The sequence below is a fragment of the Hyaloscypha bicolor genome, assembly GCF_002865645.1.
Source record: "Hyaloscypha bicolor E unplaced genomic scaffold K444scaffold_16, whole genome shotgun sequence".
Lineage (NCBI taxonomy): Eukaryota > Fungi > Ascomycota > Leotiomycetes > Helotiales > Hyaloscyphaceae > Hyaloscypha > Hyaloscypha bicolor.
Window position 1 is genome coordinate 534,677 of NW_020194518.1, and position 18,247 is coordinate 552,923.

The following is an 18,247-nucleotide window of genomic DNA, read 5'->3' on the forward strand; positions in this document are numbered from 1 at the left end:
GTTAGTACTTGTCTGCAGCCTCTTCTCTTGGCTGCACTTCTTGGAAACATTCCCCCAGTAGCGTAATCAGTATGGTACACGTGACTCGGTGCCTTGTAGTGGCTGTGCCACTTGTTAGACTCTACATATCTGTGGAGTACAGGGAGGAAATACTAGTTATAATAACAGCTGCTTCGTGAGGGTACCATCCATTAGAGCTTACGTTAGCAGATAGATAGGACATAAACAATTCAACGGGATCAGGAGCAAGAAGACCTGCCACAACGGATACCGTGTCGTCACTCACGTTATATCCACGTAGGACCATAAGTGTGGTGCTAAAGTTGTACAAGTCAGAAAAATTTCCGTGATTAGCAAATGAACTTGCGTTTATGAACCATGAGCCCTTAGGCGCCGTCTAATAAAGGACGTAATTAGGAGTTATTCGTCGACTCTTCTCACCAACATCATTATGATTACACAAGCTGTGAAAAACAATTTGACTGATCATAGCTCCACCCTGGTGGAATTGAAATGAGTTCGAGACAAACAGGAAGTGAAAGGTATGAATTTGACCTCGTTATATATATTCTTGTCATTCATGAATCAACAAAGGTTAATCCAGCCTCATTGGAGACAAGGAACTACGCCGCATCTAAGGCGTAATCATAAAGCCACATTAGTTCGTATCTACATTAGAATCCCCGCTCTTCCTTTTAACCAAACACATCGAAACATGCGGTAACGTAACATCTTAGATCCTTCTATTTCAAGCGTTATCGTTGTTTTTGTATTTTTAAAGTGGAGAGTCATGCGTTCGAGTAGTTACAACTGATGTGCAATAGTCCTCCCTAAACCCTAGCCATAGAGTGCTCCCCTGTGACACTGTACGCAAGAATGCCCGCTTGTAAAGCACACTAAACATTGCTCTTCCCGATCCTTCTGTTTCAATACCCCACAAGCTCAGAGGCATATTTGGGCCTTGGTCTGCTCAGCTGCAGGCCTGCGTATATTCTCATTGCTTGGCACAAGTCCCGTACCTTTAACACATTATGCGCGCCATATTCCAAGGTATCAATTTCAAATCGGTCAGTGATTCAGTGCCCTTCCGATATTCTGCTATACAGCTTGCGTATTCGCCCTCAAATGCTTTGATGGTGTTTTGAGTAATTGGGGGATTGGGAACCTCTGAATGCGCCGCAGTTGAGGGTGCACACAGCCGCAATCGTTGGTATATACTTTATGGTCCCAATTAGAGCTTTTAACAGAGAACTGTATGTCTTTCGCCTCGGATTTTCTTGATCGCCCCCTTGCGGTTCCACGGTGCCTGTCGCACAGATATCGCAACCCCTGGCCGGCATTCCCACTCCCTGCCGAGGCGCTGCTGGCTGGGATGCTGCCAAGGCATGGCACTAAAATTAGGGCGGCCGGAGGAACGCTCCAGGCTCGAAGTGTTCTTGTTGGCGCAGAGCTGTTCCAGATCGAGCTCGGATGCTCAACGTCATCGCTATCAGTACAACTACAAGATTCTGTGCTGGGGATCGCGATGGCGACGTAGCGCGCACTAAGGTAAGGGAATTTGACGCTCATTCTCCCTAAGTTCAGTTCTGGCGTGATTTATTCAGTTGCCTTTCTCCCACTTGTTCTCACTCTTCCTTTTTGTTACGGGATGCTGTGTCTGCTTCTCAGCTTTCAAGACGCCCACATACATCATGACAACCGATTCGGCAGCAAGAGAAGTCAACTATCCTTCCGATTCTGCAGAGATCCCGAGGCCTCCCTCGCCTTGTGAAGACCGCGCAACGTCGAGGGAAGCCGCGCGACCTACTATCTCGAAACAGTGGCAAACTGAGAGACCAAAACCGACCGCCAAAACATCGATCTCCGACGGCCCAGGTCTGAAGCGCCACGCCACCAACACTTCCAAGCTGAATGGGGCGATTTGGAACAGATTGGACAATGGCGACGACGAGTCCACAACGACTTCTTCTGAGGACGAGGACGATACGGGAGCGCCGAATGATCGGCAAGGCAGAGCACGTGGAAGACAAGGCAGAGGGAGCAGAGGGTCGTACTCGAGGTTCAATGTGGGAAACGACGACTTCAAAACGAAGGGCAGGGTCTCGCGGAGGGACGGGAGATTGAACATCAGTGTTAAGGAGACCAACAATCGGGGCTATTTGGCGAAGGCTTTGGGAGCAACATTCCTGAAACATCTGGGTCCATCTCCTGATGAAGATATGACGGGCGCCACTCCCGTAACAAGTCAAGAAAGTAAGGGCAAGGACTCGCGAGCATCGTCAGAGGCAAACCTCACTTCTGATTTACCCCGGCCGAAGCTGAACATTGTGGTCATGGTAATCGGCAGTCGTGGTGATATTCAACCCTTCCTGAAGTTAGGAAAGAACTTGAAAGAATATGGGCACAAAGTCCGGATAGCTACTCACCCTGCTTTCAAAGACTTTGTCCAAAAGGATTCTGGGCTCGAGTTTTTTTCTGTGGGAGGAGACCCAGCGGAACTCATGGCGTTTATGGTGAAAAATCCAGGAATGATCCCAACTATGGATACTTTGAAGAAGGGTGAGGTTGGTCGCAGAAGGGACCAGATGGCGGAGATGTTTGAAGGTTTCTGGCGTGCTTGCATCAATGCTACGGATGATGAGAAAGACGTCAGCAATCTGAAGATGATGGGCGAGAAGGCGGTAAGTTTAATGCTGCTTCTACTTTCTTCTATGGGAGTTCAGAGCCCGGGAGCGTTCACGGGAGCCGGCATTCGCATTTGGTTTCGGAGCTTGGCTCCTCAGCCCCAGATCTCACTCTTAACAGCAGGTAAATTCCATACTAATCAGGTCGCAGCCTTTTATTGCAGATGCAATCATCGCCAACCCCCCTTCGTTTGCACATATTCATTGTGCAGAAAGACTCGGTATTCCGTTGCACCTTATGTTTACCTTTCCGTACACTCCCACCCAAGCATTTCCACATCCTTTGGCAAATATCAAGAAGTCAAATGTCGATCCAGGTTACGCCAATTTTATGAGTTATCCCCTTGTGGAAATGATGACATGGCAGGGGTGAGTCTTTGAGCTGGAGCAATAGGTAGTTTCGTATACTAACTTAAATCTAGGCTCGGCGACCTGGTCAATAACTTCAGAGTCAAGACTCTAGGATTAGAACCTGTATCCACTCTTTGGGCTCCTGGGCAGCTCTACCGACTGAAAGTTCCATACACTTACCTCTGGTCTCCCGGCCTGGTACCGAAGCCCAACGATTGGGGACCCGAGATTGACATTGCAGGTTTTGTCTTCCTCGATCTTGCGTCCTCTTTCGAGCCACCAGAAGAATTGTCGAGATTTCTTGACGCAGGAGGGCCTCCCGTTTATATAGGCTTCGGCTCGATTGTGGTCGACGATCCGGATAAGTTCACGAAGATGATCTTCGAGGCTGTGAAGAAAGCAGGCGTGAGGGCTCTTGTGTCGAAAGGTTGGGGTGGCCTTGGTGATGACAATGTTCCGGAAAATATCTATATGCTTGAGAATACGCCCCACGATTGGCTATTTCCGAAAGTGTAAGTAGTTCACTTCTGTTGTTGCATTTTGGAGCTTGGGCATGAATAGCCGTAATCGGTTGCTAATTTAAGCAGGTCTGCGGTCGTTCACCATGGAGGCGCAGGGACAACTGCCATTGGTCTGAAATGTGGAAAGCCCACATTCATTGTCCCCTTCTTCGGTGACCAACAATTTTGGGGGTCAATGATAGGTGAAGCCGGTGCAGGAGCGAAGCCTGTTCCTTATAAGAGTCTCACAGCAGACAAGCTCGCAGAAGGCATTCGAACATTGCTTACAGACGAAGCGCGCCAAGCTGCAGAAAAGATCGCCCGGGACATCGAAGCAGAAGGGGACGGTGCGAAGAATGCGGTGACCTCTTTCCATCGAAGTCTCGTCCTCCGAGGTCAACATTCCATGCGCTGCTCTATCTTAGAAGATCGCGTTGCAGTTTGGAGCTTGAAACATACGAATCTTCGATTGAGCGCTCTAGCAGCTGAATTGCTTGTCGAGAGAAAGAGGATTACATGGAAACAGCTGCGACTGATAAGACACAACCAATGGAACGACTTTGAAGGACCAGGAGAACCGCTGACAGGTGGCGCAACCGCGGTCATGGGCACTGTTACCAGTATTGCCACTGGAATCGGCAGCGTGCCTTTCAAGATCGCCAAGACTTCAAAGAGACGTTCAAGGCACGAAGAGAGGAAGCGAAAGAGGTCTGAACAGCAGAGGCTAAGTGAGAGTCGTAGCCCAATTTCGGCGAACATCGGAACTCCTGATGGAAAAGGCGCGGAAGGGAGCGAAACCACCAGTCAGGCCGCTGCAAATTTCGTGAAGAAGGGAATCAGAAATCCGAACGATGTCGCTGCTGAAGACTCCTCCGGCCACATCTCAGATTCGAAGGCGCCAGGAACCGGCTTCGAAAAGGCCACAATCGGCCCTGACATGGGAAAACACACGGCCAGCGGAGAACCATTATCGCAGAAGCGAGAAGCAGATACCGAGGCTCAGCATGAAGAAGAGGATGACGAGTCGGAATTGTCTGATGACCCGGGGGATAATGCTATAGAGGAAATGGCTCAAGATGTCGGGGCTGGGGTTGGCAAGACTGCAGAGGCAATTGCGAGAGCGCCAATGGATCTTTCATTGGCCATCGCTCAAGGTACGTTCTCATATGGAGCTAATATGCCACGATCGTTGTCCTAGTTATATCAAAGCTGATTCAGTAGGTTTTCACAACGCTCCAAGGCTCTATGGCGATTCAACTGTACGACGGTAAGACATCTTTCTATAACCCACCTATTGACAGACATTGATAAGACTGTAGACCTACTAGAATAACAGGTATGAAATCGGGCCTCAGGGCCGCTGGGGAGGAGTTCGTCCTTGGAATCTACGATGGAGTCACAGGACTCGTAGTACAGCCTTACAACGGTGCACGAGACGGCGGTCCTACAGGATTCGTGAAAGGAGTTGGAATGGGCCTCACTGGCTTTGTCCTCAAAGATCTTGCTGCCATTATTGGCCCCTTCGGCTACACTTTCAAAGGCATGCATAAAGAGCTACTTAGGGGGAGGCAGCCAACAAAGTTTATTCGCAAAGCGAGGATTCTCGAAGGTCAGAGAGATATTGAAGCCCTCAATGATGAAGAGTCGAAAAGAGCAATCGAGGCAGTCAGCCACGGCTGGTCGGTGGTTCAGCAAGTCTGGGCGATCATGGAAGAGAAACGCAGCCAAGGCCTGAGAGGGAGGATCCACTTCATGAGAGAGCGCAAAACGTGGAAAGCAAACGGGGCATTTGAGAACGTTGAGATGGCCGAGAAGGCTCTAGACGCCAAACGGAAAGGGAAAAGTTTGGACGGGGTCTTTGCTGAGCAGAGAAAGGAGTTGCAGTTGACAGAAAAACCAAGGAAGGGTGTGGTTGACGACATCGCAGAGGGTAAAAACGTTGAGGATGTGCAGAAGGTCCAGATGAATGGGCGTGCTGGGACGAACGTGAAGGATAAACCGACGGTCTCTGGGTAATGCAGCAGTGAGATCTAGATGGGCTTGGCGAGAGTTCTGCGCATATATCCCTTAAGGATAGGTTTGATTTCAGCGATGGCGTTCGAGGTGTTTAGCATACGTCCTCTTCTCTTCAGCAAAGAGTTTGTCTTTCAGCGACGGAAAACAACACAGGTACATTTACTAGTAATAGATAGAGTTAATGCCTTGGCATTTAGAACTTGAAAGAGGCTTTAAACAGAAATCGGAATAGGTAAAAGATCTTCAAGGTCCAAGTACCCCTTTCGTACATTCAGGGGCTCGTCTAATCGGCGATAAGATAAAGCTCCTCCTATTTCCGATCAATCAGCCAAATCATACGTCACACATCTCATGATGTTCAGTGCTCCAGTATTTAACTTCATTCTGCTCAGATATTGATGTGGGAACTCTCATCGCTTGTGCTGTTCCAAGAATTTTAAACAAATTTCAATTAGCATCGAAGTCAGACTCTTTCTTTGTTCACCCCCATTTTCAAAAACCAAGATACCCCGCATTCCCACCCCCCCTTCGGAGCTTGACCACCACATCAACAATGTCTTCGAACCCCGTCTTCAGATCCGGGAACCTCGCAGTCATCACAGGTGGAGCCTCCGGAATCGGTCTCGCCCTCGCAGCAAAATGTGCAAGCTACGGCATGAGCGTGTTGATTGCAGACAACAACAGCGCCAACCTGTCTTCTGCAAAGTCGAGCATTAAAGGCAAGGTTGAGACGGTCGAGGTGGACGTTAGCAAGGTCTCGGACTTTGAGAAGCTGAAGGCTAAGGTGGAAAAGGACTTCGGAGGTACTTATCTCTCAATTATACTTTTCCCCTCGGATATGAGTGAGGTCTCAGGAGATGAGGAGATGAGCTGATGATATATTCAGGTGAAATCCACCTCCTTGCTCTCAATGCAGGAATTGGCCTCAAAGGCAGCTGGGAAGACAGCTCCTACTTCCACAAGATCATGGACGTAAACCTCTTCGGCGTGATCCATGGTCTCAACACCCTGCTCCCGCTCGTCACATCCCACTCAACGGCCTCGCACCCATCAAGTGTAATCATCACCGGTTCGAAGCAGGGAATCACGAATCCACCCGGAAACGCAGCATACAATGCTTCAAAAGCTGCTGTCAAGACACTGGCTGAGCACTTATCATTTGATCTTTCGAAATCGTCGCCGACGACTTCGGTCCATTTGCTTGTTCCGGGCTGGACGTTTACTGGTTTGTCGGGAAATGATCCATCAAAGAAGGGCGAGAAGGAGAAGCCTAAGGGGGCGTGGTGGCCTGAGCAGGTTGTTGATTATCTGGAAGCTAAGATGGAGGAAGGGGGATTTTATGTTATTTGTCCGGATAACGATGTTACGGAGGAGACGGACAAGAAGAGGATGCGATGGGACAGAGAGGATTTGGTGAAGGGTCGGCCTCCGTTGACCAGGTGGAGAGAGGATTATATGATCGAAGCAGAGGAGTCGATGAAAAACATGAAGATATGAAAAGTGAAACTTGGCAGTGGTACAGAAAAGCAATTATAAGGTTAAAAAAAACTACCTCTAGGGTACTATGGAACTTTTATGGATTCCGTATTCTGGCAATAGTAAGGTTACATACTCTTCCGAGTCCATGCCGTCCCAAACTCCCCTTGCCCGTGATGAAACACATGGTGAGAAATCTAAACCTTTGGGCGCCCAACCAACAAATTAACGCTTTCTCGGACATTGTCACTAGCCCAGATGCTCTCCTTTCCGCCACGTCTCCACTCGTCTCCGCTCGCGTCCTCCCCACCACCTCTGGTGGCCTCACCAGAGATTACTTCGAGATCTCTCTTTTGCGAGCTCAACCATTTGGCAATGAATTCGGTGGGATTCTTCGATAACGCATCAAAGAACGTATGCTTCGATTTCGAATTGGTTATCTTCTGCACCAGGATCGCAAGCTGCTCATTATGAGCATTGATTTGGCGGAGGCTGGTAGCGTTGGCGGGGTTGACAATATAGGAGGCGAGAGCAGTTCGCAGAGGATCATCAACCTGGACTCGTATGTCGTAGATCGTTGGCTGTGGGTCTTCATGAAAGTCTTTATCGACGCGGATGGTGTATGGGAGCTTGACCGGTGGTAGAGGGTTTATATGTGAAACAATTGCCTCGGTGAGGAGTGGGATGTAGCCCTTGTCCCGTTGAAGGAGCTGTATGTGTCAGTCTAAGTACTGTCGGCCCACATGTATTCTACTTACTGCTCGGAGTCGATCATCACAGTCAAACGACCTCTTTTCGTCATCCTCTTGTAGTCCCATGGCCTTGATGTACTCCCAGACACCCATCACCGCCTCTGCCCGTGTGGCAACGTCCGTGTCCAGGATATCTGCAAGTGCAGGCCTTAATTGGAACCTCTCCGGGTTCTCATCTCGGAAAAGGTTGATGGTGATGTTGGTATTCTCGTCACCTCCTCTCTTGAACTCCAACTGGTCGAAATCGGCGGCATTTGGAAGATTGGCGGCATTCGGTGCAACGACAGGTTTTTTCCATTCAACACTCTGGTCTGCGCCCTCCTTGCCCTTACTTCTATCGAACTCGACTGTCATCGTCTTGAAGAAATGCGACAGTTTGTACTGCTTCGCTGGAGTTTTTGGTGTCTTCTCTGGCTTCTTTTTTCCGTCTTCGTCCATAGCGTCACCATTCATATCTTCATCCTCGTCCTCGCTGTCCTCGCTATCAATGTCGCCCTCTTCCTCGCCCATTAATCTTCCTTCAATCTTTACTCGATAGGAGGAGTCCATGTTCGTGCTGAAATCGAATGCATCAACATCGAGGGTGTCGGCTTGCCATGGCTGGTCCTCCACTGTGTTGCTGATCCAGATTCGAAGAGTTCGATAACGCTATCGAGGGTCAGTATGGAGTTGGTAGGCAACGCTGATGTCCGCGTACCTTAACATTTCGATTGACGGAATCTTGAATATCTAGCCTCTTTCTCATCATCGTAGAATCGAGACGGCGCTCCAGCTCCCGGAGGTCTCTGTACCGTTGCACTCCATCTCCAATAACACACTCCTCAACGCCTTCCGGGATGTTCTTGTCCGTTGGCTTTCGGCTGCGAGTCCTCGCGCGATCGTTCGCCTGGAGCTGGGCGGCTTGTTGAGCCTGCATCTGAGCCGGAGTCAACGAATTTTGCGGATGCGATCCAGAAATCATGGGCCCTGTGGGAGATTGGTCAGTCCTATACTAGACATAGTGCCCGGATAAGGAAGGCGTGACAGCATCAGGATGACTGAGACTGTCTGGCGCATTTGGAAGGCACGTACCAATTCCTCTCCTTGTAGCCTGCGCATGGGGGGACCGCTGGGGCGCCTGCTGAGGAAAGGGGCGGTACGATGGCTGCATGTTGACGACGGCAGCAGGACCACGTTAAGTATCTCCAAGTGATTTGACTCTGGCTGTGCGACAGTCAAGGGCGGACCGATTAATGCGCTGCTAGAGAGCCCGTCGCGTTGAACTCCTTACGCGAATCTATCTGTGGATATGTTTGCTTCGCAGCCGCTATCCCTATTGTGGCTAGCGTGGACCTGCCTCCTTTTCAGCCTTGCGCACTTGATTGGTACCAGAGTAAATTGTGATACACTGGCCTTGTGCAGGACACTGTGATAGTCATGGACAGTTCATTGATGATATGCAACAACGCCGTGTTTAATTACAATGACCACTATCAATTGTCAAACCCAATGCCCTGGACTCCGGTGCTCATATCCAGCAATGCCCTCCTTTCTTCCTCTATCATCCCGCGCGCCCCTTTCCCGTGCTTCCACCTAACGCACCTGCGATCCTAATAGCGCTGGCTTCTGCGTCGGCTCAACTGGGGTGGGGGGCATGTTCTTGATCTGTTTGATCAGAAATTCCCTCTCATCAATGAATTGCTCATCTTCCGTGCGATCCTCCAAGAAATGCTTCAGGAATGTCAACAGTTTCTCCCGATTATTAAGGAGTATCTTCTGCACTGCAATAGACTTGTGGGGGTTCGCCACAAATACTTTGAACACGTGGAATCCTTCGTACTGGACCATCTTCCTCTCGTCCCGCAGAAGATTCATGCAAATCTTCAAATGCTCCCCTCTATCAACGTACGCCGTCATTACTGCATAATTTGCTCGGTCCAGAAGAATCTCCCCGAGCAGTTTTATAGACTGACGCTTCGTCACGTAGCTCTCTGACTTGACGAGGATGTTGTTGTATTTCTCGAAGAAAAGATCAAAGTTCGTGGAAAGGTACTGGGCGACAAGTTGTTTATGTTTCGTCAATAATTCCTGCGAAATGTTAGACAAGAAGTGAGTTGTGGTTTTCCCCGACTTACTCTGAAAGTCGTGAACGCATCTGCGCCCACTTCGAAAGAACCTTGGTCAATCCAATTGAAGAACTTCCAGAACACACCTTTCCCACTTTGCTTAGCTTCTGGTTGTACACCAGTCAACCCTTTCGATGTTGGGTTTCCTTCAGGGTCATCATATAAGATTATGGCCGCAGCCGAGTCACTCTTCAAAACTTCTCTGAGCACAGTTCCCGCAGGTGTGGCACTCTCCTTGTGGTCGTATCCATTACACAATTCCACCAAGACTTCGGGTCGATTATTGACAACATAGCTCAGTGCGAGAGGGTCACTCTTTGGGGACGCAGTCGCTGGTCGAAATCGTAGAACGTATGAAAATACAACCTGGGCGTCCTTTCTTGATTCGAAGGGTAGTCGATGCAGGTTCACGGCGAGGCTGTAGAGGAGGTCCTCCTGAATCATGCCGGTAACAAGAGCATAAACCTGCTCAGGACTGCTCTCCGTTTCTGGTGAATATAGTTAGAAGGGCTGGATACAGTTCAATTGATCAAGAAACCTACCCTGAGTGCCTTGTAGAACAAACTTCATTTGACCTAATGTTTTTGCGAGCTCCTCGGCCTGATTGAAGGTCAGCTCCCATCCCATCCCTTATCTGTGAATGCTGTATACCTTTGCAGGCCCTGTAGGCCCATCCAGCTTCGATATCTGCTCTCTCGCCTGTTTGGGCAGATCCACGGTGTTCGTGCGAGGACGACGTCCGAATAGAAACGACATATTCGCGGTAGTTACGATCGCTCCAACTCCCAGCTCAGATGTTTACGGTCGCGGTTCGAAGTTGGAGGACTGGCATTCGGAAGGGCTCTGTAAGTTGGCAATTAACTCGGACATCCGGAAGAGCAAAGCTTGTGCGAATATCATGGCACGTTCGAGAGGGTCCTGGGGGTGGGTTGCAGAATTGATGCGAACTGTCTGTGGCTCCTTCCAAGTGTTTGCCCGAGGGGGCGCTTTGGCCCGTTGTCAAACCCAATGTTTACAAGCAACCAAGCACAGGGTTTCTCCGGGCGTGTCAAAACTCCACGAAACTGGGAAAGAATTGAACAGACAGTGGTTCCTATATCTACTTGCAAGACCAGAACCGTCACAGTAGTTTCTCGTTCTGGCCGGATTGCAGTCAGAATAAAGCTTTATCGATGACCCTCCGCAGCAATCAGCACGTGACGTCTCGTTGGCAAGGAGAAGAGATTTGCAAGGGTCCTCCTTGGCTTCTGTCAATTCACACAACTCATATTTTCGAAAGTAAACAAAGCACTTACAAGAGTTTCAGACTGCTAAAGGTCTACAGCCGCCATCATGCCGGGTCCAGGTCCAGAAACCGCGAGATCCGCACCATCATCTGGAAGTTCTGAAAATTCAGATATCCTGGACATGAAAGACGAGGAAGGCTGGGAAGATGCTGAGCCAGATGAGGAAGAAACACAGTTCATCTCATTATTGGACGATGAGGTTTTCATGGATATCCATGCAATGCTCAACCACTGCAAGCAAAAGTACAACTTTGATTTTCTCGAGATCAGACAGCGGCTGGCTCTTGATTTTTATGGCAGTGTCAAACTTGTCAACTTCATTCGTTCTCAGGTTCACAGCGGGAACAAGGTCTCCCAGGATATCTCTCAGCAAGATCTCGATGACGAGAAATACCTCAAGCCCGTTCTGGAAGACGATGCTTTGCTGTTTAGTCTCGACGATCTTCCTGATGTTATGGAACGCGTGCAAAGACCCAACGGCAAAGAAGCGTCAAATGACTCTGGAGAGCTGGTCAGTCGGGTTTCAGAATTGGAAGGAGAGTTGCGTCGAATCCAGCTGCAATTTGACAATTACAGGGCCTCGGTGTCCGAAACCCTGGATGACAGGTGGAATGAGAAACGCACGACTGGGTCGCCAGGAGCAGCAGGCACAGAAAAGGAGGAGGAGAGAGACGACGATTCGCACTATTTCAGCTCCTATTCCTACAACGGTTCGTTCCCTCCCCAGTGGCCACTTCTTCACTAATTTGCATAGACATTCATGAAACCATGCTGAAGGACAGTGTCCGAACTGATGCATACCGAGATTTTATCTACAATCACAAGCTGCTGTTCGCCGGCAAGACCATCCTAGATGTCGGCTGTGGTACTGGTATTCTGAGCATGTTCTGTGCTAAGGCTGGTGCAGCTCGTGTCATTGCAGTCGACAATTCAGCGATCATCGACAAAGCACGGGAGAACATATTCAACAATGGCTTCGCGGACAAAATCACATGTCTCAGGGGCAAAATTGAAGAAGTAATTCTCCCTGTCGATAAAGTTGACATCATCGTCAGCGAATGGATGGGTTATTGTTTACTCTATGAAGCGATGCTTGATAGTGTCATTTGGGCAAGAGATAAATATCTCAAGCCGGATGGATTAATGGTCCCAAGTCACATGAATATGTGGGTTGCGCCAGTTGCAGACCCGGATTATATCTCAGACCACATCGCATTCTGGAGGGACGTGTATGGATTTGACATGAAAGCCATGCAAGCTGGTATCCATGAAGATGCCCAAGTCCTGAACATGCCAGCTGCCACTGTTTGTGCTGACCCCTTTCCATTCCTCCAATTGAGTTTGCACACAACGACGGTGAAGGATCTCTCGTTCAAACAAAAATGGGAAGGAAAGCTAAAGTCGGACATTGATGCATTGGATGGCTTCATCATCTGGTTTGACTCATTCTTCATGCCTTCCCGAGATGATCTGGTCCCACAGAATGCAAAAGCCGAGGAGTGGGCGAAGGCAGGCAAAATAGGAATTGCATTCACAACGGGACCAGGTGGAAGAGAAACCCATTGGAAGCAGGGAGTTATGCTCATTGACAACACGAAAGTGTCACCTGTTAATAGGAAAGAGGGGGAGCACCTAGCCGGTGAGCTTGAGTATGCTGTACCAGAGGACAATTCTCGGGCTCTGACCGTGGGGATGAAGTGGCAATTTGATGGGAATCAGGAGGTGTCACAATCATGGAAGATGAGGTAAACCTCTGCAATGGATTATGGTTGTTGGAAAGTAAGTTATGCCAACTGGCACTAAAATCAAATCTTTTCATCTGTTGCTTTCTTTCTTTGATCTTCATGGTATTGTCATCTCCAAACAGAATATCTGATGTCTCAGGACCGGCCTCACTTGGAACCCGTGATGGCAATATGAGCGTTTTGCTCCCCAACCGTATTCTCACGCTTCACAAAATCCACTAGGTATCCAGGGACCTATTAATTCATCAGTGCCACTCAGATACCGCCAAGATCGTTTTGCTTGCCTTGGACAGCTTATTATCTGGGCTCGGGACTGGTGCTCCATAAGTGACCCAAGTAGGCACAACACCAACCCGAGTCTTCGCTCTCAACTCATCATTCTTCACATCTGCTCTATCATCACTAGGCCATCCAGCCCTCACCTTCGCCGACGCATCCACAACCCTCACTTTAATAATTTGAGTACTAGTCATCTCCATCTTCGTAGGCGGGATACGAGTGTTTGCCCAACGATCATCCACAACATTATTGGTGATCTTCTCCATGGCCCAGAGCTTCTCATCAGCATCTGTCACTGTGATGGTTTGGTGTGAGAGCGAGGACTAGGCCGTCCAGGTGCGTTGCTGCAATGATGAGGGGGAGGCCGTCTTCTTCATCTACTGGGGAGGCTCCAGAGAGACGCATTAAACGAGAGGAGATGTAGCCGTGGAGGTAGAGTTCCAATGGCTCGGTAAGTGATGCTTGGGAGTTGGAAAAGCCTAGGTAACGGCGGAGTTAGCATTGCTAGCTTAAGATTGTTTCGGGAAAGGACATTGCCTTAGGGGGAAATCATGAAATAGTCCCAATACACCTACAGGCTATGAAACCGAGCATGGAGATCATTGCTGGAAAGGGATCGGAGGGATCTGGTGTTGGGAATGACACATGCAGGACTGGACAGGTGTTCACGATGCTGTGAATCGTCTCGAAGTCATATTTGCCTTGAAAATGTGTTGGCTGGTTATGAATTTTCGGATAGGAATTCGGTTCTCACCGCGAGGTTTGCCATAGCGGTTGATGGTATTGCGAGGGAGCTTGGGGTAGCTGGGAGATTCAGAGTGGGCCATGATGATCGAGAGTTTGCAATTGTGGCTCGGTTTGGGTTCAATGGCAGTCTTGGATACCGAGACTTGCTAGAAGTGAAAGTTTCTTGTTTATGAAGATGTCAACACTATCGTGAGTCACGTCTCCATCTGTATAGCAATGGGGGTGGGCTTCCCACACGTGACTCTATAACATTTTTAGTTAGGAAGGTCCACGTGAGGTAAATGCGCAGAAAAGCACTTGTTCCAGGAACACCGAATGCAAAGCAGCACCCGAAAGAGCCAATGAGATGTCTGAAGAAAGAGATCTCTGGTCTTTGTGTTAGTCGCGAGGGGGGTGGAGTTCTAGGCGTCCTCGTTGTGGACCAATCAGGCTGTGTCGGACCCATAATTGCTGGGTCTAACTTGTTACGTCAGCATTCAATGCATGCTTCCCTTTCTCGTCATCTCAACCTTCCTTTGCAATCTCCGCGCACAACTATCTCCAACACTGCGGTTATCAACGTCGTTGAGCGGTGGCGATAAGTCCAATGGCAAGTGTCATTGCGCATTATGCTATCCTGATCGAGTTCAGAAGGCCTGTTTTCGGGATGTCAATCGTCTTATTTGCAAGTGCTTTTCGCTGTACACTGCGCACCTTCCGGGAGGAAGGGTGGAAGGGAAGACCCAGGAGGACTCCCTTAGAAAGCATGCCTTTGATTGCCCAGCATGCTCTCGGTCAATCAAATTCAGTCTCTAGCCTGTATTGTGCTCGCTGTGAGACTGAAATGCACTATTGTAGATAAGGCGATTGTTGGTTTTCTTGCTCCGTCAACGGACCATACCGTGTTTTACAATGGCTTGGGCCCCTCTTCGTCATTAACGTATTCCTAAAGAGCCGTACGCAATTTATTTTAGCTTCCGTGGTCCTGTTGCTCGAGTATATCAACGTGTCCTGTTTCGCCCACAGTGGGACCTAACAACGGGAATGATGAAATCATTATGGTCAGGTCCCTAGCCCTCAGTCGAGTCACCTCCGCGCAGTCCCTGCTCTATTTCAACCCAGCCCTTACGCCTCACGTCAGGATTCATCTCAAGACCCAGACCAAATTAAATTATTTTCGTTCACTACGGAGGCTTCACACATCTCGACAACTGCAGCTTTACCATCTCGATGGCTCCCACAACTAAGGAACTTCCTAACGAAATTTCTTCAGCTCGCGGCAATGATTCAGACGCATCCTATGATATGCCTGAAGGTACGGCATCTCTTGCCTCAGCCAGCAATACCAACAGCAAGGCCAAGGCATTGCAATCCGAGAAGGTCGAGAACCTGTGTGTTGAAAATGCTGTCACTGGTCTTGCCGGAGAGATGCCCAACAACCACGACCAAAAAAATTCGACCTTACCATCATGGATCCCGAAGATCCCAAGGATGCAACAAAGCCTTACTTCGAATGTTGCACAAAAACGAGCCTTGATGGAGGAATTGTGGTTACAGAGTGCACAGCAAACGACCGGTGACAGTGATGTCGAATCTGTAATTAGTAACGATTCCGGTCTTGGCAACCCCGAAACACAGTCCGACGAACAGTTCACAGATTTGAAATTGGATGCGGATTTGCAGTCAGTTCGCACCGACATCCAGACTGAAGCAGAAGCACTTCTGCGGACTCTGGATGATATTAGTCTCAACGATGAGACGGCAGTATCCCGAGAAACCAGTGTCCAGCTTCGAAAGCATTCACGAGCAATTGCGTATATATTTGGGGATGATGTCATAATTTTGAAAAGAATAATCAAAGATCAAGATGAGGAGCTGGGGAAACTCACTCGCATGCATGCTACCGAATGTGCTCGTACTAACACCGCGACCAACGAGACAATCTTCAAGGTTCAGCAAGAGAAAACCGAGGAAATCAAAATACTCAAGCGGCGCCACAACTCAGAAGTCCAGAAATTGTACAACCAATATGAAAACAGCAAAAAACGGCACAAAGAGCAGATTGTCTTGCTCGAGCAGAAGGCCGGGCTCTTAGGAATTGATTCCCCGTCGTACAAGGCGCTCGCAGAAGAACATGAGAAACTGAAGAGGCAGCTCGCAGCAGCTAAAGCTCAAATCTCGGTTCTGGAGGGTAAGGTACAGCAGTGCCAGGACTCCCAAGCCCGGACTGAGGATGAACAGGCATATGCAATCAACTACATCTCAGAATTGCGCAACGAGAAGGCCGTTAAAGATGCAAAACCGGTGGACTGTGTTCAGGAGGCTCGAGATTATGAGGAAGAAAGAGATGCCGCCCTATTCGAAATTTCGGAACTCCGGACTGTTGTGGGTAACCGCAAGAAGGAAATTGAGGACGCCAAGAGACGAGATGATGAGATCTCTCGAGCACTTGAGCACGAGGAGAAGTCAAAACACAAGTTCGCTCAGCTCGCAGGAGTTCAACGGTCCGAGATAGAGCGTCTCCGCCGCGGCAATGACGTGCTGCTTAAAAAAAATCAGGCTGTGAAGCTGACAGGGCACACACTTTCTCAACAAAATGGACGGCTGGAGCATGAAAATACGATACTCAAGCAACAAATCCAGGCTTTCCAGGACAGGCGAGCGGTTGAAGCCACGAAGCTTGCAAACATCAGGGAGAAGTTCGAAGCTGCTCTTGACCAAATGCGAAAAGACAGAGCGAGTCTGCGAGAACAATCCACAGGGCATGAAACCGCTACACCCATATACACGCACAGCACCCTCAGGCCGTACAAAACCTCTGCCGACGTTGCCGAAAACAAACTTCCAGCCAGTGGACAAAAGGGCTCATCGGGGGTGCAAAATCAGAAAGACAACCCTGAATCCCCCACCGCTCAGCGGCGAGAGAGAGCAATAGCAGAGAGTAACGCAAAGTGGTCTTTTGAGAAGAACACTCTCGAGACTACGTCCACCTGCACAGCCCTAGAAAGGGAAAATGCAATCCTCAAGGACACAGTGTCCCAAGTATCGGCCCAACTGCAGCACGCACGCATTGGTGCTAAGTGTACCCGCGATGCTTTGGCCGAACGAAATCAAGAGCTAGAGGTATTGAATGTGGCCAATGAGAAGGATAATTGGGTCTTGCGCGATGCGCTTGTCACAGCATTGACAAAGGTTGAGACGTTGGGCAAGCGGTTGAAGACGCAATCTCAATCGTCTGTTCTCGCAATTCCCTCAGAAACCCCAGCACAGCAAGGGAGTCAGGTCTACTCCGAAGAAGAGGCTCTTCGCACTTGCGGGGAGTGTCTCACCGCGAAACTCGAGCTTTCGACCGTCCGAAACCACATGTCCATTTACCAAAACGAGAAAGAGGAGCTCAAGAAAGCGCACCTCAAAGCTCTCGCAGAAAAAGAGAATGCCCAGAAGGAATTGAAGCAAGTAAATTTGAATATGACTCATTTTGAGAAGGACGCCAGCCGGGCGCGATTACATACCGAGAACATCATCAAAAATGCCATCAAGGTCAACGCTGAACTCGAGAGAAAGCTTCACGTCGCTCAACTTGAGCTTGGTGGCACGAAATCAAGGCTGAGTGCCTCTCAATCAGGAGCCGAAAGTCTTGCTAAGGAGATCGCTGATTACAAGAAGGAGCTCAAGGTGGCGCTGGGAGGGTTGTATAAGGATGATATGGCTCTTGGCCAGCTCACTCGATGGCACCATCGGGTTTTTGCCCAGAAGGAAGCGAACTTGAAGCAGCGAACGGCGATAGCAGAGGGAGTGGCCGATGATGAGAGGGCGAGGCTTTGGAATCTCCGTGCGGAGGTCCAGAAGGATGCCACGGAGCTGATCAAGAGAACTGGGGGACTGGGGAGTTCAAGCCATGAGATCTTAGGGAAATGGGCGGACGGTACCCTTGAGGAAATTTGATGGGAATCGTAGTTGGATATGAAGGACCTTTCATATCCATGGGCAGAGTTAGTGCTCCCTGTCTCGCGGTGGACAAAAGGCGGCACTAATTGTCAAGTGTCGTCGGTCAAAGTTGGACATTCATCTGAACTTGGAAGGGGAATGGATTAGATTTGGAATGTACAAGGGATACGAGGGAACATTTGGAGAGGACTTGTCCAACTTGAATGTGACATTGAAAATTAGTGCCGCTTTTCTTGCCCACCGCGAGCCTGTTGCTTTTTCACAACTTTTATTGCTTTTCGCGAGTCATGGAAAAGGACGATGTGGGAAAATAATTTAATATAATCTGACTGTAGATCCATGTACCCAAAATATCTACTGACTGATTTCTCACCAAGAT

At 49.2% G+C, this 18,247-nt stretch overlaps 7 protein-coding genes across 7 annotated transcripts; 4 read left to right on the forward strand and 3 right to left on the reverse strand.

The window, feature by feature from the left end:
• Positions 1 to 1,552: 1,552 nt before the first annotated feature.
• Positions 1,553 to 5,784, forward strand: K444DRAFT_607858 (glycosyltransferase family 1 protein). Its single transcript, XM_024879257.1, has 6 exons — positions 1,553 to 2,681; positions 2,836 to 3,053; positions 3,107 to 3,547; positions 3,623 to 4,689; positions 4,757 to 4,802; positions 4,855 to 5,784. Exons 1-6 carry the CDS (start codon positions 1,692 to 1,694, stop codon positions 5,549 to 5,551), a joined length of 3,459 nt encoding a protein of 1,152 aa, XP_024742201.1. The 5' UTR covers positions 1,553 to 1,691; the 3' UTR covers positions 5,552 to 5,784.
• A 320-nt stretch (positions 5,785 to 6,104) lies between these two features.
• K444DRAFT_640255 (NAD(P)-binding protein) lies at positions 6,105 to 7,048 on the forward strand (the record flags this gene model as incomplete). Its single annotated transcript, XM_024884475.1, has 2 exons — positions 6,105 to 6,354; positions 6,438 to 7,048. The coding sequence occupies 2 exons, from the start codon at positions 6,105 to 6,107 to the stop codon at positions 7,046 to 7,048; spliced, it is 861 nt and encodes a 286-aa protein (XP_024742202.1).
• A 176-nt stretch (positions 7,049 to 7,224) lies between these two features.
• On the reverse strand, positions 7,225 to 8,929 carry K444DRAFT_624898 (uncharacterized protein; the record flags this gene model as incomplete). Its single annotated transcript, XM_024882458.1, has 4 exons — positions 7,225 to 7,737; positions 7,786 to 8,427; positions 8,477 to 8,745; positions 8,851 to 8,929. 4 exons carry the CDS (start codon positions 8,927 to 8,929, stop codon positions 7,225 to 7,227), a joined length of 1,503 nt encoding a protein of 500 aa, XP_024742203.1.
• Positions 8,930 to 9,166: 237 nt separating this feature from the next.
• On the reverse strand, positions 9,167 to 10,999 carry K444DRAFT_581357 (Mo25-like protein). Its single transcript, XM_024877744.1, has 4 exons — positions 10,536 to 10,999; positions 10,427 to 10,484; positions 9,894 to 10,372; positions 9,167 to 9,846 (listed from the first exon to the last, which is right to left on the reverse strand). The coding sequence occupies exons 1-4, from the start codon at positions 10,638 to 10,640 to the stop codon at positions 9,352 to 9,354; spliced, it is 1,137 nt and encodes a 378-aa protein (XP_024742204.1). The 5' UTR covers positions 10,641 to 10,999; the 3' UTR covers positions 9,167 to 9,351.
• A 217-nt stretch (positions 11,000 to 11,216) lies between these two features.
• K444DRAFT_518652 (putative ribosomal protein arginine N-methytransferase rmt3) lies at positions 11,217 to 12,919 on the forward strand (the record flags this gene model as incomplete). The annotated part of the gene is made up of 2 exons (XM_024873887.1): positions 11,217 to 11,880; positions 11,925 to 12,919. 2 exons carry the CDS (start codon positions 11,217 to 11,219, stop codon positions 12,917 to 12,919), a joined length of 1,659 nt encoding a protein of 552 aa, XP_024742205.1.
• On the reverse strand, positions 12,881 to 13,622 carry K444DRAFT_607862 (uncharacterized protein). The gene is made up of 2 exons (XM_024879258.1): positions 13,051 to 13,622; positions 12,881 to 12,947 (listed from the first exon to the last, which is right to left on the reverse strand). Exon 1 carries the CDS (start codon positions 13,458 to 13,460, stop codon positions 13,161 to 13,163), a length of 300 nt encoding a protein of 99 aa, XP_024742206.1. The 5' UTR covers positions 13,461 to 13,622; the 3' UTR covers positions 12,881 to 12,947; positions 13,051 to 13,160.
• Positions 13,623 to 14,943: 1,321 nt separating this feature from the next.
• On the forward strand, positions 14,944 to 18,115 carry K444DRAFT_177044 (uncharacterized protein). Its single transcript, XM_024870780.1, has one exon. It carries the CDS (start codon positions 15,151 to 15,153, stop codon positions 17,863 to 17,865), a length of 2,715 nt encoding a protein of 904 aa, XP_024742207.1. The 5' UTR covers positions 14,944 to 15,150; the 3' UTR covers positions 17,866 to 18,115.
• Positions 18,116 to 18,247: the final 132 nt, after the last annotated feature.

Coding starts and splice junctions, on each gene's coding strand:
- K444DRAFT_607858 (XM_024879257.1), top strand. CDS start 1,692: ATGACAACCGATTCGGCAGCAAGAGAAGTCAACTATCCTTCCGATTCT. Junction 3,548..3,622: donor GATTGGCTATTTCCGAAAGT/GTAAGTAGTTCA, acceptor TAATTTAAGCAG/GTCTGCGGTCGTTCACCATG. Junction 4,803..4,854: donor GGCGATTCAACTGTACGACG/GTAAGACATCTT, acceptor ATAAGACTGTAG/ACCTACTAGAATAACAGGTA.
- K444DRAFT_581357 (XM_024877744.1), bottom strand. CDS start 10,640: ATGTCGTTTCTATTCGGACGTCGTCCTCGCACGAACACCGTGGATCTG. Junction 10,485..10,535: donor GGCCTACAGGGCCTGCAAAG/GTATACAGCATT, acceptor ACCTTCAATCAG/GCCGAGGAGCTCGCAAAAAC. Junction 10,373..10,426: donor TGTTCTACAAGGCACTCAGG/GTAGGTTTCTTG, acceptor TATATTCACCAG/AAACGGAGAGCAGTCCTGAG.
- K444DRAFT_607862 (XM_024879258.1), bottom strand. CDS start 13,460: ATGGAGAAGATCACCAATAATGTTGTGGATGATCGTTGGGCAAACACT.
- K444DRAFT_177044 (XM_024870780.1), top strand. CDS start 15,151: ATGGCTCCCACAACTAAGGAACTTCCTAACGAAATTTCTTCAGCTCGC.